We start from the raw sequence: 17,466 nt of genomic DNA, 5'->3' as shown, positions 1-17,466 counted from the left end.
TTTTATTGTAAAGAATAATAAATACATTTTAATTTAATTCTTCATTTTAGCTTCTGTTTTTTCGACGAAGAATATTTGTGAAATATTTCTTCAAACTTATTATGATTAAAATTAAAAAAAAATATTCTGGCAAATCTAGAAAATCTGTAGAATCAAATTTAAATCTTATTTCAAAATCTTTTGAATTTATTTTAAAATGTTTGTTCTGGAAAATCTAGAAGAAATAATGATTTGTCTTTGTTAGAAATATAGCTTGGTCCAATTTTTTATATATTCTAACAAAGTGTAGATTGGATTTTAAGCTATTTAAAACATGTCATCAAAATTCTAAAATTAATCTTAATCAGGAAAAATGACTAATGATGTTCCATAAATTCTTTTTTTAATTTTTTCAAAAAGATTCGAATTAGCTAGTTTTTCTGTTCTTTTTTTCGGTTGAATTTTGAATTTTAAAGAGTCGAAATTGAAGATAAACTATGTTTCAAAATTTAATTGTCATTTTTTTCGTGTTTTCTCCTCTTTTAAACCGTTCAATTAAGTGTAAATATCATTAATTATTAATAATAACATAGAGTTAAAGGTAAATTGAGCAAATTGGCTATTTCTGGCAGTTTATTTAAGTGTGTATCAAACTGGTAGCCCTTCGCATTAATCACTACCCAAGAAGTAGCTCTTGGTTCCAAAAAGGTTGGTGACCCCTGCTCTAGCCTCTCTTAAATTCTCCTCGTCTATTTGCATATTTGGCTGATTGGACTTTGCATAACTTTTGGGTTGAAGAGAAGATCGTGTTGTAAACTTGGTCTTCTTCTCCCACCCCAGATGCACGAGATGGCTTTGCACCACCACCACCACCACCAACAACAACAACATCATCAACACCATCACCAGCACCCAGACGCCGTTCGTTACGAGCACGCTCGTCACCACCACTCCCTGATTAACAGCTCACCTCCGATACTGTCCAACCCCATGAGCGCGCTGTCCCAGCTTAACCCTCAGTTCAGCCGGAGCGCACTGCCCCACGGTTCCCCCTCACCTCCTGGGAGTAAATCGGCTACACCTTCCCCTTCCAGCTCCAATCAGGAGGAGGAGACTGATACTCATTTGAAGGTACTACGCTAGTTTAGTAGTAGTAATAGTAGTGGTAGTGGCACTGTTACTTTAGAACAGGGGTGTCAAACTCAAGGCCCGGGGGCCAGATCTGGTCCGCTACATCATTTTATCTGGCCCGCAAACACCTGGAAATGACATGTGTCAATAACGTTATTAATATTTTCTCACTAAATGTAATGGAATTTTTTCATTTTCACAGAAAAATTATTTGTACTGCTTGAAATTGCATGCCTTTTACACTTTAATAGTATCCATTATTGCAACTAATATTACAGCATATTACAGTGTTTCCCACACATTCATTTATTCGTGGCGGCCCGCCACGAAAGAATTACGTCCGCCACAAATAAAATTAAAAATTTAAAAAAAATAAAATAAAATAAAATTGTTTTTGTTTTTTTGTCCTGTCCAGCTTCTCAGGCAAATCAAAAAGTTGATGTAGATGCCCCATATAGGCTGTTCAGATTATTTACTTTACAAAAGAGAAGTGTAGGATACTTCTCTTGTTGCCTTATTTGTATTTGACCACTACTGTTTTCTGTTTATTTGTTACTGACTGTGGCAGGACACCTCTGCCTCTGTTTCACTTTATGTTGCTGGTAAATAATAATGTAGTAGTAGGCTAAAGTTAAATTATTTAGTATGCACTAATTAAAGGGGCAGAGCTTTAAGAGACATTTTAGCTTTTATATTTTAAAAGATATATTTTTTGTAAGAACCACAATTAATAAATATATTTCAGTGAATAACTTATTGTTCAAATCTGTATATAAATATGTACATAAAGTGTTGTAATTATATTGTAAAATGGATGGATGGATGGACGTTTAAAACAAAACTGTTGTTATTAATTAGTAAGTATACATTTTTTGAGCCTTTTTAGAGAAAATCATTTCATTGTAGTAAATTATGCAAATTAGTTGATGATGTCATGGTGACCACGCCCCCACCGCCACAGGTATCTTGGCAGTTTATGGGAAACACTGTATTATCATACATACTGTGACTCTCTGCCCATCTTCAAATCTAAACTCAAAACACACCCGCCTACTCCGTCTAACTCACCAAATACTCTTGCCCTATTTTTATTCTATTGCGTTGTTTATTTACATGCCTTGGTTTTATTGCATTTTATATTGTTGTAAAGGGACCTTGAGTTTCCTGAAGGGCGCTATGAAATTAAATGTATTATTATTATTTAAACCAGGGGTGTCCAAAGTGCGGCCCGGGGGCCATTTGCGGCCCGCAGCTAATTGTTTACTGGCCCGCCACACAATCTGGAAATGCTATTGCCAAAATAAAAAATAACATTAAAAAAATTAGAATGAGGTGAAATCTAACGAGAAAAAGTTGCAATGTTGACACAAAGCTGCCATACAGGCTGTTTTTTTTTCTTTTGTCTTTCTTTCTTTTTCTTTTTTTGCCATTGCTCAAAAAAAAAAAATAATTACAAAAAATCCATGCTATAATGAATTATTTTCAAGGCTCCAATTACTTTAAATATTTAACTTTAAAATGTTTTATGTGGTAAATATTGCATATATTGTGTAGTTGCCATATAAAAACATCAAAGTTTTCTTTGACAAAAGTGCATAAAACAAACAAAATAATAGTTCAAACGTAAAATCGACAGATATATCTTAAGTTGATCTCGTAACTTAAGTGTTGAAAGTAAAAGAAAAACCTAGTACAAATGTATCACTTTATGAGTGGGGCACCTTTTGGATCCCAAATACATTTAGTGGTATTTTATTTATATTTTCACTGTGATTACTCAAAAATATTAAAGAATTAAAATCAATGGTGTCCTGCATTATTGATCTTTTAGGGCTCTAATTACTAAATACTGCATATTTCAGTTTTACTATAAAAAAACAAAGTTTTTTTTTGACAAAAAAGCCATAAAACCTTTTTTTTTTTTTTTTTTATCACTTTATATCAACTTGAAGTTATTATAGAGATTTACTGTAAGTGTTAAATAATTTAAAAAAAATAATAATTTCACTTATTTTTAACATTTTAATGACTGAGACCCTTTATGGTCCCCGGGACCCCTAAAGGTAAAATAAATAAATAAATCCATATATTTTGTTATGGTTTGAAAATGAAAAATATCAAAATAGCCCCCACATGCTTTAATTTTTCCGTGTGCGGCCCTCAGTGAAAAAAGTTTGGACACCCCTGATTTAAACTTTTCAAACATTTTTTTGTCTAAATAAAAATAAATACTTAAATATCTGCTTGACTTATGATTTTACAGCATAAAAATGACAATACAAATGAATAAAAACGAGGCCCGCGAAAGCCTGGGAAAAATGCGTGTTCATTTTTTTACTAAATGAATATAATTATTTCGATTTTGACAGGAAAAAATGTGTATCATTTAAACGTTATTATCTAATCATGCCAAATATTACATTATTATATAGTGTATAACAAAAAATAGGTTAGTAAAGATAAAAATAAACAGTTGAATATTTGCTTGTCACTTTTACGTATGATTTATCCATTGTGAAAAATGTGAAAAAAATCTAATAATAAAGTGCATAGATGCATATTATAATGTAATAGTATGAGGGGATTACTGGTACATATTTGTGTCAATGATGTCAAATGATATATTTTTTTTAAATCAGATACATTTGCATTTTGATTAATCACAGGTTATTGCCTGCATGCATAATTTTAATTAATTAAAAAAAAAAGTGGCCCTCTGAAGTCAGCCATTACTGCGATGTGGCCCTCAATGAAAACAAGTTTGACACCCCTGCTTTAGAGTAACATGACTCAAGTAAAAAGTAGTCATTTAAATAATTACTCAAGGAAAAGTAAATATTCCGTGAAAAAAATAATCAAGCACAAAGTGACTGGCAGACAATTTTTTTTAAATGTTACTGTCTTACACTAGAACCATAGTGTGTGTGTGTGTGCGCGCGTGTGTGTGTTCTTGTTTTTATACCATTCTTGAGACATCAACAAGGAAAAGTACCTTCCATATGAGGAGGTGTGAACAAGTTAGGACATAAATCATGGTCCCAATATGGAAAACCATTGCATCTAATAGAGAATGTCTCATTAGCACCCCTGGTGGTGAAATCTATCAAAATTAGGGTGGTCCCAAAAAAGGACGTACTTTTCAAATTGACTGTGTGGGTTTTAAAAGTGCTCCCCCTCTGGTCAACATATGAAATAACAAGTGTGTGTAAAAATATGAAGTGCTCCCCCTCTGGCCAAAATGAATAAAAAATAAATAAATAAATATGTATATAGAGACATACTGTAATAACTTGAAGTAAATAATGAAGATTAAAAACCAATTACAAATAAAAAATTAACTAAAATCAGTATTTTTCTCAACTGTTTTCTTATAAAATTGGGAACAATTTCTCATTATTTTTGTTTCTCTAATATTGCAATATTTTCTCGTAAAACTATTACTTTTTAAATGCAAAATGGTGACATTTGTCATATAAAATTCTGACTGTTATCACAATATTGCCAATGTTTTTGTTGTTCTTGTAAAATAGTGACATTTTTTGAGTAAAATAATGACTTTTGTCATAATTTTGCCAAGTAAAATTTCGATTATCATTATAATATTGCCAACATTTTGTAGTTTTCTTGTAAAATTATGACTTTTGTCCAGTAAAATTACGACTTTTTTCATAAAATTGCCCAAATTTTAAACTTTTCTTGTTAAATTGTGACTGTTATTGAATAAAATTCCAACTTTCATCACAATATTGCACCAATTTTCAGTTTTTCTCGTAAAATTTTGACTTGCGTTGAATAAAACTACAACTTTTATTATAACACTGCCAAAATTCTAAGTCGTCTTGTGAAATTGTGACATTTTTCTTGTGAAATTCCAACAAATTTTTCACAACAAGCTTTTTTTTATATTGGCATAGTATGTCTATATTATTAGTGTTGTAAATACACATCTTTATATATCTAGAAAGGCTGGTCCTAAAAAGGTAGGCATTTTTCGGAGGTCTCAAGAAGGTAACAAATACAAGAATGTGTGTGTGTGTGTGCACGTGCTAATGTTAGCATATGCGCTGCTATAACGTGAAAAAATATATATATATATCGACAACTTACATGTTTTCTCTAGTTGGAAGTGGAATTCTTGTAGGCTGAAATGTGAACATTTCTACTGACACATGACAGTTTCATCCTTAGGTACAGTCGTGGTCAAAAGTTACACTTGTAAAGAACATAATGGCTTAATTGAGTTTCCAATAGTTTCTACAACTCTTTTTTTTTTTTCGTGATAGAGTGATTGGAGCACATACTTGTTGGTCACAAAAAACATTCATGAAGTTTGGTTCTTTTATGAATTTATTATGGGTCTACTGAAAATGTGAGCAAATCTGCTGGGTCAAAAGTATACATACAGCAATGTTAATATTTGCTTACATGTCCCTTGGCAAGTTTCACTGCAATAAGGCACTTTTAGTAGCCATCCACAAGCTTCTGGTTGGATTGTTGACCACTGAACTTTCCTCCGGAAGGTCTTATCTCTGTCCATGTGATGTCAGATGAAACAAAAATTGAGCTGTTTGGCCACAATACCGAACAATATGTTTGGAGGAGAAAAATGAGGCCTTTAATCCCAGGACTACCATACCTACCGTCAAGCATGGTGGTGGTAGTATTATGCTCTGGGCCTGTTTTGCTGCCAATGGAACTGGTGCTTTACAGAGAGTAAATGGGACAACGAAAAATTCTTCAGGACAACCTAGAATCATCAGCCCGGAGGTTGGGTCTTGGGAGCAGTTGGGTGTTCCAACAGGACAATGACCCCAAACACACGTCAAAAGTGGTAAAGGAATGGCTAAACCAGGCTAGAATGAAGGTTTTAGAATGGCCTCCCCAAAGTCCTGACTTAAACGTGTGGACAATGCTGAAGAAACAAGTCCATGTCAGAAAACCAACACATTTAGCTGAACTGCACCAATTTTGTCAAGAGGAGTGGTCAAAAAAATTCAAGCAGAAGCTTGTGGATGGCTACCAAAAGCGCCTTATGGCAGTGAAACTTGCCAAGGGACATGTAAGCAAATATTAACATTGCTGTATGTATACTTTTGACCCAGCACATTTGCTCACATTTTCAGTAGACCCATAATAAATTCATAAAAGAACCAAATTTCATGAATGTTTTTTTTGTGACCAACAAGTATGTGCTCCAATCACTCTATCACAAAAAAATAAGAGTTGTAGAAATGATTGTAAACTCAAGACAGCCATGACATTATGTTCTTTACAAGTGTATGTAAACTTTTAATCGTGACTGTACATTGTACTTCCCAGGCGCACGTGTTATTATAAATCTGCTGTTTCCACTTACCTTCACGTACAGTACATGGCTAGATGCACTATTAGCGATTAGAAATGACCGTGTTTTTATGTTCGTCGAGAATATTTTCCTTTCCCATTTCTATATGTGAATAAAAATGATTAGCATCTCTCTTATCAGTAAGTGATTCCATTTTGCACTCTCCTCTCCACTTCTGAGACCACCATCAAAGCTGGAGCGGATCCAGTAGGTGATTTAAAATTCCTCTCAGCTCCGAAATGTCCGATTTTATAACTTGTTGAAAAGATTTAATAGATTCGGCGGGAGAGGGGGAGGGGTGTGTTGAGGGGGGGCTGCAGAGTGTTATGCTGGCAGCAGCAGAACAAAGTAAATGAGGAGAGTTTTAGTTTCATCTCCTAGTATTAACATAATTTGGGCTCTCATTTTTTTTTGTCTATAATCTTCTTTTGGGTTTTTTTGTTGTTGTTTTTGGCAGATCACGGGCGAGAAACGACCATCTTCCGAGATGATGAAGCCCAAGCCCAAGCCGCAGAAGAAGAAGAAGAAGAAGGATCCCAACGAGCCCACGAAGCCCGTGTCTGCGTACGCCCTGTTCTTCAGAGACACCCAGGCGGCCATCAAGGGACAGAATCCCAACGCCACCTTCGGGGACGTGTCCAAGATAGTCGCGTCCATGTGGGACGGACTGGGAGAAGAGCAGAAGCAGGTACTGTGTCTGCAAAAATGGACGCCGTTCGTTTTTCAGTAACATTTTTTCTCAGATCAGGATAATGGTAGAAGTGCATAAAGAATATAGGTTCATATAACCTTCAAACCACTGCAGTGAGGTCACATAGATTTAAATGAGGCAGAAGCAATGTACTCACTAAACACATCATCTACCGTATTTTTCGGACTATAAGTCGCAGTTTTTTTCATACTTTGGCCGGGGGTGCGACTTATATTAAGGAGCAACGTTCCCTCTAAGGTGCGCACCTGCGCTATTGCGCACTGCTCACGCGTCCTTTGCGCACAGCAAATCTATGCCGCGCAAAAAAATCAAATCCCACTCTAAACAAAATAAACTAATAGTTTGTTTTGGATGATTTTGCAATGCAACTGGGAGTACCGTATTTCCTTGAATTGGCGCAGGGAATATAGTATTCGCACGTCTAGAATTACTGCCGGGTCAAACTCGTTTCTCAAAATAATTAACGCATGCTTGGCCTTATCGCCGGTTTATTATTGAAGCCGGATCAAATTCGTTTCGCAAAATATTAATTTTATTATCGCATGTCTATAATTTTCACCGGGTCAAACTCGTTTCGCAAAATATTTAGCATATGGCTAGAACTTCCACCGGGTCAAATTCGTTACGTCACGAGTGACGCATCTGTCCTCATTTTCAAAATGGAGGAAGCTGCTTTCAGTAGTTTACAATCGCACAAAGGAAAAAAGATAAAGAGCTTTTCAGTAGGATTTAAGGTCCAAGCTATTGAATACCGGTACAGTATGCTAAAGAGAACAGTAAGCAGCTATGTTTTATTAATATACCGTAGCTGCGTGTGTGAAATACTGTATAAGTCATTAAATGACCCCCGCCTCCTGGTGGTAGAGGGCGCTGCCGTGCTAGTGATCCTTCTTGCGACTTCCGGTACTGCAGAAGAAGTAAACACACGCAGCAAGATATTTTTTCTTCTTCCTTTTAACAAGGATTACATACCGGTATCTAAAATAAAACAGTTTTCTAAACTGGACTTTCAATCGAAGCAGGAGGTAATAATTAAAGGAATATCTCCATCGAAACAGAGACTTTTAAAACTGAAGAAAGAAAATAAGGAAGACTTCTATAAACAAGTTATCGATGCTTTTGGTCAGAAGGAGCTGCAAATGGACTCCATTTATAAGTACAGGTAAGACCATAATAACGTTTTTTTAATTAAATGTGCTTTTCATGATGGTATGCTTTCATCACACTCAAAGCGCACGCCTAAATTTTATGGATTCCTTTTGGTAAACGCCGGAGTGAGAAGAGGTTTTAAAATAATGACCGCATGCACGGCCATCCCGCCGGTTTCCGGTAAACGCAGGAGTGACAGGAGGTTTTAAATTAATTAACGCCCCTGCAGCTATTCAAGGAAATACGGTAACAGGTGACAAAAGGCGGCCACAACAGATAAAACAATGTTTGTCAACACTGTTAAATTATTGTAACGTCTGTGGAGACACTTAAAGGAGGACAGGAATTCCATCGGCCACTTTATTAAGCGAAATTGTTTGTCGGCCATAACCACACCAAAACAATGTGTAAAATACTTTTATCTAGCAAAACCGGTCGTTGTCTACCGTACAAACCAAGCCCAAAGCAACTCTTTGTCATCGGTTATATCAACAGCAGCCGCTTGCTCTCTCTCACCTGCACCAACACATACACTACGGCAATTCGCCACTGGTGCGTTTATGAACACACAAAAAGTTGGACAACTCCAACACTACACGTAAAGTGTAAATTTCAGGTCGTTTTACTATGACTCCTCAATCAGTGTGCTTATGCTACTGTCATTTGGTAAGAATATTATTTTTTGGATATTAATCATGAAATGAGTACCTTGAAGGTAGAAAAGCGCTATACAAGTATAACCCATTTATTCATAAATAATGTTACAGGACTACATAATTGCTAATAAAAATATTTATTTTACGGACAGAAAGTTAATAAACATTTCATCTCATGCAACATGTGAATGTTTTAAGGGGAACTAAATGTGATCTCTGAAAGGGGTACACAATCTTTCCAAAGCAGGACACCCACCCAGGCATAAAATACTATAGTGCATAGCTGATCAAAAAAAAAAACAATACCTAAGTGGGTCAAATCACATATATTAGAAAATAATCTCTTGAAATTGACTACTGTCACTTGATTATAATAATAGGACATTTAAATTGTTATGTCAGGTTTGAGACAAATGTGCTGCTGGTATGACCACAGTGTGCACGTCTGTATTCCACTGAGTGCTCAGGGTGTTTGTGCGTTTGCTCACACACATGAAAAATTAGAGGGAAATTGCTCAGGAGCGACTTATGTGTAAAATTACTAACACATTACCGTAAAATATCAAATAATATTATTTAGCTCATTCACGTAAGAGACTAGACGTATAAGATTTCATGGGATTTAGCGATTAGGAGTGACAGATTGTTTGGTAAACGTATAGCATGTTCTATATGTTATAGTTATTTGAATGACTCTTACCATAATATGTTACGTTAACATACCAGTTGGTTATTTATGCCTCATATAACGTACACTTATTCAGCCTGTTGTTCACTATTCTTTATTTATTTTAAATTGCCTTTCGAATGTCTATTCTTGGTGTTGGCTTTTATCAAATAAATTTCCCCCAAAAAATGCGACTTATACTCCAGTGCGACTTATATATGTTTTTTTCCTTCTTTATTATGCATTTTCAGCCTGTGCGACTTATACTCCGAAAAATGCGGTATATAAAGTAGCGTTGGCGGGTTTTGGATTGTTATTTAGAGAGTTTTGTGGGCAAAATAGAGAGCCCCATTGACTACATTATCAGACTTTTTTATTTATTTATGACTTTAAATGCATACAAAAAGCATACATGTTTATGTCTTACATAAGGATTGTGAATGACAGACAGCACATCTCATTTTGCATATTTCCAGTATGACTGATCTGATGCTATGGTCAAAGTGTACAAGTGTTACTCCGGTGACGTCAATCTGCGGAAATTACCGACGACGTTCGGAGCGGAACGTTCAAAATGGCCGACTAACTTTGTGGCATTTTGTGCTGTGATGTGTTTTTATATACTTGGTGGGTTGTAAATATGATTGGATATGGTTTAATGGATACAATGAAACACAAGTAAACATATAAAGTCAACTTGTTTTTCCCACTCTACTGGTACTTTAAAGGCACACACTCTGCTCTCATGAAACGTCTCTTAACTACATATGCCAGGTATTTGAATATATATATGTATATAATATATATATATATATCCCTCCCGATTTTTCCGTGAGACTCACGAATTTCAGTGCCCCTCCCGAAAATCTCCCGGGGCAACAATTCTCCCGATTTTCACCCGGACAACATTATTAAGGACAACAATATTAAGTCACATGTTGTATGCGGCTTCTGCATACACACGAAAGTGACTGCAAGACATACTTGGTCAACAGCCATACAGGTCACACTGAGGGTGGCCGTATAAACCACTTTAACACTGTTACAAATATGCGCCACACTGTGAACCCACACCAAACAAGAATGACAAACACATTTCGGGAGAACATCCGCACCGTAACACAACATAAACACAACAGAACAAATACCCAGAATCCCTTGCATCCCTAACTCTTCCGGCGACGTTCGGAGCGGAACGTTCAAAATGGCCGACTAAATTTGTGGCATTTTGTGCTGTGATGTGTTTTTATATACTTGGTGGGTTGTAAATATGATTGGATATGGTTTAATGGATACAATGAAACACAAGTAAACATAGAAAGTCAACTTGTTTTTCCCACTCTACTGGTACTTTAAAGGCATACACTCTGCTCTCATGAAACGTCTCTTAACTGCATATGCCAGGTATTTGACTATATATATATAATTTTTTTTATGTAACGGACATACTTGCCAACCCTCCTGATTTTTCCGGGAGACTCACGAATTTCAGTGCCCCTCCCGAAAGTCTTCCGGGACAACAATTCTCCCGAATTTCTCCCGATTTTCACCCGGACAACATTATTAAGGACAGCAATATTAAGTCATATGTTGTATGCGGCTTCTGCATACACACGAAAGTGACTGCAAGACATACAGGTCACACTGAGGGTGACCGTATAAACCACTTTAACACTGTTACAAATATGCGCCACACTGTGAACCCACACCAAACAAGAATGACAAACACATTTCGGGAGAACATCCGCACCGTAACACAACATAAACACAACAGAACAAATACCCAGAATCCCTTGCATCCCTAACTCTTCCGGGGCTACAATACACCCCCCGCCCCCTACCACCAAACCCCGCCCACCTCAACTCCCCCCCCCCTCCCCCCATCTCCCGAATTCGAAGGTCTCAAGGTTGGCAAGCATGGTAACGCATTAATTACTTTCCATTGTAGTTAATTACATTTATTAAAGACTAATTCCATTAATAATTTCATTACTTTTTTGATAAAGTAACAAGTAACTTGATTACTTAAAAAATGTCCAAACACTGCTAATAAGTGCACATTATACAAACATACATTTCCATATTTAAAATGGAGGAACTAAATAATAGTTGACAGAAAGCCTCAAGTCGGGTGTGCTGTTTTTTTTGCGTTGACGTGCCGGACTTTGGAGGCCGTCCGCGGCGTTCGCTCGCTGGCAGTTAATTTTTGCCCGCCTCGGCCCACCCTCCTCAACCATGAATCTTCATTTCGCCGCTGACACCCTTGAATGTGAATTCCTCATTTCCTGTCCTTTTATTTATATGTGTTGCCGGGTGATTTGATCATGCTGGGAATACAAGATTAGCAATCCCACCCCCCATCCTTGCCTTGGCCTCAAGGACATCTGCTGCTGAAATGTTATTGTTTGTGCGCGTGTGTGTGTGTGTGTGTGTGTGTGTGTGTGTGTGTGTGTGTGTGTGTGTGTGTGTGTGCTGCTTAACCCCTTCAGCATCTCTAAAGAAGCCTCCGTCCTTCACAGTCGTACCTGCCGAGAGATAAATAACCTTGCCGCTGCTAATTATTTTGTCCCTTTATTTATTCACACATTTGTCTGTTTACTCAAACGTTTCATCATCAGCCCGCGCTAACGATGTCGCGGAGGGTCGGAGCGAGCCGGCCTGTCTTGACCATCTCTGGTCCAATTACAGTCTTTCCAGTCATTTATCGTGAGATAAATAATCATTTATATCCGAGAACGAAAAAACAACATTGTGCAATTTCTCGCGCAATTACTGTTTTCTCTAATGAAAGGATAAAAAAAAAAAAAACATTTACAGTAAAAATCGAAAGTCTTTTTAATCTTTGATTGATTGATTGATTGAGACTTTTATTAGTAGGTTACACAGTGAAGTACATATTCCGTACAATTGACCACTAAATGGTAACACCCGAATAAGTTTTTCAACTTGTTTAAGTCGGGGTCCACTTAAATTGATTCATGATACAGATATATACTATCATATATACTATCATCATAATACAGTCATCACACAAGATAATCACATTGAATTATTTACATTATTTACAATCATGGGTGTGGAGGGAGGGGGGGCGGGGGGGTGGGGATATGGACATCAAGTAGTGGACATAGAGAGAGAGAGAGAGAGAGAGAGAGAGAGAGAGAGAGAGAGAGAGAGAGAGAGAGAGAGAGAGAGAGAGAGAGAGAGAGAGAGAGAGAGAGAGATCAGAAGGCATAAGAAAAAGAAAAAGTATCTGCATTTGATTGTTTACATTTGATTATTAGCAATCCGGGGAGGGTGTTAGTTTAGGGTTGTAACTGCCTGGAGGTGAACTTTTATTGCGGTTTTGAAGGAGGATAGAGATGCCCTTTCTTTTATACCTTTTGGGAGCGCATTCCACATTGTTGTGGCATAGAAAGAGAATGAGTTAAGACCTTTGTTAGTTCGGAATCTGGGTTTAACGTGGTTAGTGGAGCACCCCCTGGTGTTGTGGTTATGGCGGTCATTTACGTTAAGGAAGTAGTTTGACATGTACTTCGGTATCAGGGAGGTGTAGCGGATTTTATAGACACAGATCTCTTATTTATAACTTTCTTTTAATTGTGGTAGTGGTAAAGGTCTAATTTAAAGCAAATTGTACGAAAACCGGAGCAATTTACCCAATGATCCAAAGAAAAGAGAATAAATGCAATTAGTCGGTTAATTAATCAATTTAAAATCAGAAAACAACAACAAGGTCCGCTCTGTAAGGCATCGTAGCGGCGAAGGAAGGGGGCGTGGGCGGGGCTAAGTGTGCGTATCAGTGTAGTATTCCATGGGTGCGTGTTTTGTCCATAAGCCCGGACGTCGCTCCGCTCGGCGTCCCGACAGAGTCAACAACCCAGGTGTCTTTGAAGAAGGATTTTCCAGGGCATCTTTCACTGCACTGGTCTCGCTGGGGTGTTGACAGATCGGTCTTGCCAAAGCCAATGCAGAGGGAGTTGAATTGTAGATAAGGATTGTTCTGGCTACACATTGCAATGGTTTGTCTGCTCTAATTGTCCGTTCTGGCTCTCGAATAGTTTTCTGTAGTTCGCTTCGAGGTATTGTTTCTCACCTTCTTTATCAAAGTACTGGCACTTGCAGCCATTGTGGCTTATTTTGATGTCGTACTGATTCAAAACGGGAACGCCGCGGGATCCCCCGGGGAGGCGCTGGATGAAGTGCTGGACAAAGTGGCTGGGGAGAGGGAAGTCTGAGCTTCTCTGCTTAGGCTGCTGCCCCCGCGACCCGACCTCGAATAAGATGGATGGATGGACTGATTAAAAAGAATTGCATGAACGGAGTTACCAACGTGTTGGATTGTTTGTTGCGTAGGACCATAGGGTGCAGCAGATTACAAGGTGCACTGCCGATGACCGGGTCTATTCAGGTCTTTTTTCATATATAAGGCACAACGGATTATAAGGCGCATTAAAGGCCTACTGAAATGAATTTTTTTTAATTTAAACGGGGATATCAGATCAATTCTATATGTCATACTTGATCATTTCGCGATATTAGCTGGAAGGATTTAGTAGAGAACATTGACGATAAAGTTCGCAACTTTTGGTCGCTGATAAAAAAAAGCCTGTACCGGAAGTAGCGTGACGTCACAGGTTGTGGAGCTCCTCACATCTGCACATTGTTTACACCAGCAGTGAGAGCGATTCGGACCGAGAAAGCGACGATTACCCCATTAATTTGAGCCAGGATGAAAGATTTGTGGATGAGGAACGTCAGAGTGAAGGACTAGAGTGCAGTGCAGGACGTATCTTTTTTCGCTCTGACCGTAACTTAGGTACAAGGGTTCATTGGATTCCACACTTTCTCCTTTTTCTATTGTGGATCACGGATTTGTATTTTAAACCACCTCGGGTACTATATCCTCTTGAAAATGAGAGTCGAGAACGCGAAATGGACATTCACAGTGACTTTTATCTCCACAATACATCGGTGAAGCACTTTAACTACGGAGCTAACGTGATAGCATCGTGCTTAAATGCAGATAGAAATAAAATAAATAAACCCCTGACTGGAAGGATAGACAGAAAATCAACAATACTATTAAACCATGGACATGTAACTACACGGTTAATGCTTTCTAGCCTGGCGAAGCTTAACAATGCTGTTGCTGACGACGCCATTGAAGCTAACTTAGCAACGGGACCTCACAGAGCTATGCTAAAAACATTAGCTATCCACCTACGCCAGCCAGCCCTCATCTGCTCATCAACACCCGTGCTCACCTGCGTTCCAGCGATCGACGAAGTACTTCACCCGATCATCGATGCGGTCAGCGGCTAGCGTCGGATAGCGCGTCTGCTATCCAACTCAAAGTCCTCCTGGTTGTGTTGCTGCAGACAGCCGCTAATACACCGATCCCACCTACAGCTTTCTTCTTTGCAGTCTTCATTGTTCATTAAACAAATTGCAAAAGATTCACCAACACAGATGTCCAGAATACTGTGGAATTTTGCGATGAAAACAGAGCTTTTTGCATTGAGATACAATGTGTCCGAATACTTCCGGTTCAACCATTGACGTCACGCGCATACATCATCATACATAGACGTTTTCAACCGGAAGTTTCGCGGGAAATTTAAAATTGCACTTTATAAGTTAAAGTAGTGGCATGTGTTGCAATGTTAAGATTTCCTCATTGATATATAAACTATCAGACTGCGTGGTCGCTAGTAGTGGCTTTCAGTAGGCCTTTAAGTAAAAAATAACATGTTATTTACAAAATGGATGCACATTTACATTACATTTGACTCCGTTATTTGCAAAAATAAAATTAAATGAAAGAGTGTGCATTCAATGGCAACACGTAAACACACGTTTTTTAATTAGCTGCTATGCTTCTATTAGAAAAAAAAAAGCTTCTTTGTTGTGGCCTTTTTCTGTTTACGATTGTGTTGTCCTTGATTTTTTTTTTTTTTTTTTTTCTTTCCTTTTAAGCATGTTCATTAGAATATTTTTGGGGGTGCCATATTTTTTTTTTTCCCTTTTTAATTCCCGGAGGCCTTACAGTGCGAGATCAATGCATTGTTTGGGCTGTTTATTTTCCTCAAGGTGACGCCTGTTTTTGTTAGGGTGAGTTTTTTTTTTTAATTTTTGCAGCGGTGAAAAGAATTAGTGAAGTGTCGGATCACTGGAAGGTTAAGGATGTGTCGCTTCTCCGTATTGGACCTAGTTTCTGTAGTCCTAATGACTGAGCTGAGTGTCTGCAGGGTGCACACTTATTGTCTCCTGTAATTCAGCGCTTATCAAACAAGTACATTTCATTAATCTACAATTAGGGGCTGATTCACCTCGGTGACAGCGTGACGACGGAGGCGCACACCGCTCGCGTCTCACAGCTTTGTTACTTTTAATTCACGCGCTGACCCGCAGCTTCGATCGCTAATGAAGCCAAGTAACTCTGCTATAATTAGACGTGGTTAATTTATTTCCAAAAGTCTGTGTCGCTGTGCAAAATCATTAGTGTGTGTTGAAATTAAATTTGACATGAAAGCTGCTTGAAGTGGTTTAGTGTAAGTGACTATAATTGATACACCAGGAGGGTTGTTTGCTTCTGGGCTGCAGGTGTGCACTCTTTAAACCTGATTGGCAGATACAGAAATGTTATTCCGTTAAAAATACACTTTTCTTAAAAAAAAAAAGGAAAGCTGAAGACTATTGTATGCAAAGATATGGAAAATATTGTGCAAAACCAACTTTTGTTACCTTTATAGGTCACACATTTTAAATCAAACGGTGGTATTTAAAAAAAAAAATCTTTCCTTTCGTCATTCTTACTTGTTTGGAATTTGCCCCATTAAAGTTAAAGTGCCAATGATTGTCACACACACACTTGGTGTGGCGAAATTATTCTCTGCGTTTGACCCATCCCCCTTGATCACCCCCCGGGAGGCGAGGGGAGCAGTGAGCAGCAGCGGTGGCCGCGGCCGGGAATCATTTTTGGTGATTTAACCCCCAATTCCAACCCTTGATGCCGAGTGCCGAGCAGGGAGGTAAAGAAAGGGTCCCATTTTTATAGTCTTTGGTATGACTCGGCCGGGGTTTGAACTCACAACCTGCCGATCTCAGGGCGGACACTCTAACCACTCGGCCACTGAGTAGGTAGTAACGAAACGTTTATATGACGTCAGCAGGGCTCGAATTTTAGAGTGCTTTTAAATGACTCTTTAAAGACTCTGAATGCTGCATATTTGCTGCCATCTTGTGGACAATGTGAGTAAACCAGATCAGTGACACTTGAAAGTAGAGATGTCCGATAATGGCTTTTTTGCCGATATTCCGATATTGTCCAACTCTTAAATACCGATACCGATACATACAGTCGTGGAATTAACACATTATTATGCCTAATTTTGTTGCGATGCCCCGCTGGATGCATTAAACAATGTAACAAGGTTTTTCCAAAATAAATCAACTCAAGTTATGGGGAAAAAAATGCCAACATGGCACTGCCATATTTATTCTTTCTTTCTTTCTTCTTCCGCAGCTTTGCGCACTACTTTGCCCCCCTTAACATGCTTCAAAACTCACCAAATTTTTTACACACATCCAAAAAGTGTGCCAGCACACTTTAGTAAAAAAACCTAACCCCAAAATACATAATTAAGCTCCCTAGGAAAAAAACAAAACAAACTGCCTGTAACTCCTACTAGGAAGGTCGTAGAGACATGAAACAAAAACCTGTATGTAGGTCTGCTTTAGACCTACAACTCATAATGACACATTCTCGGGCGAAAACCAACAGGAAGTTGGCAATTTCCCATTTTAGACAAAAAAGTACTAAAAA

At 38.0% G+C, this 17,466-nt stretch overlaps 1 protein-coding gene across 4 annotated transcripts in view; it reads left to right on the top strand.

Annotated features, from left to right (window-relative positions):
* LOC133643531 (thymocyte selection-associated high mobility group box protein TOX-like) overlaps window positions 1-17,466 on the top strand; it is a 397,001-nt gene that overhangs the window by 361,924 nt on the left and 17,611 nt on the right. For 3 of the 4 annotated variants that reach the window (XM_062038162.1, XM_062038161.1, XM_062038160.1), the window contains 2 exons: window positions 820-1,110; window positions 6,912-7,142. In XM_062038162.1, coding sequence (XP_061894146.1) covers window positions 820-1,110; window positions 6,912-7,142 — 522 coding nt within the window. The remainder of the gene's footprint in view (window positions 1-819; window positions 1,111-6,911; window positions 7,143-17,466) is intronic. The other variant, XM_062038163.1, reaches the window with a different exon arrangement.

This window comes from Entelurus aequoreus, linkage group LG26 (assembly GCF_033978785.1).
Source record: "Entelurus aequoreus isolate RoL-2023_Sb linkage group LG26, RoL_Eaeq_v1.1, whole genome shotgun sequence".
NCBI classification, from domain to species: domain Eukaryota; kingdom Metazoa; phylum Chordata; class Actinopteri; order Syngnathiformes; family Syngnathidae; genus Entelurus; species Entelurus aequoreus.
Note: the sequence above shows the minus strand (reverse complement) of the source record. Positions and strands in the feature narration are given on the sequence as shown.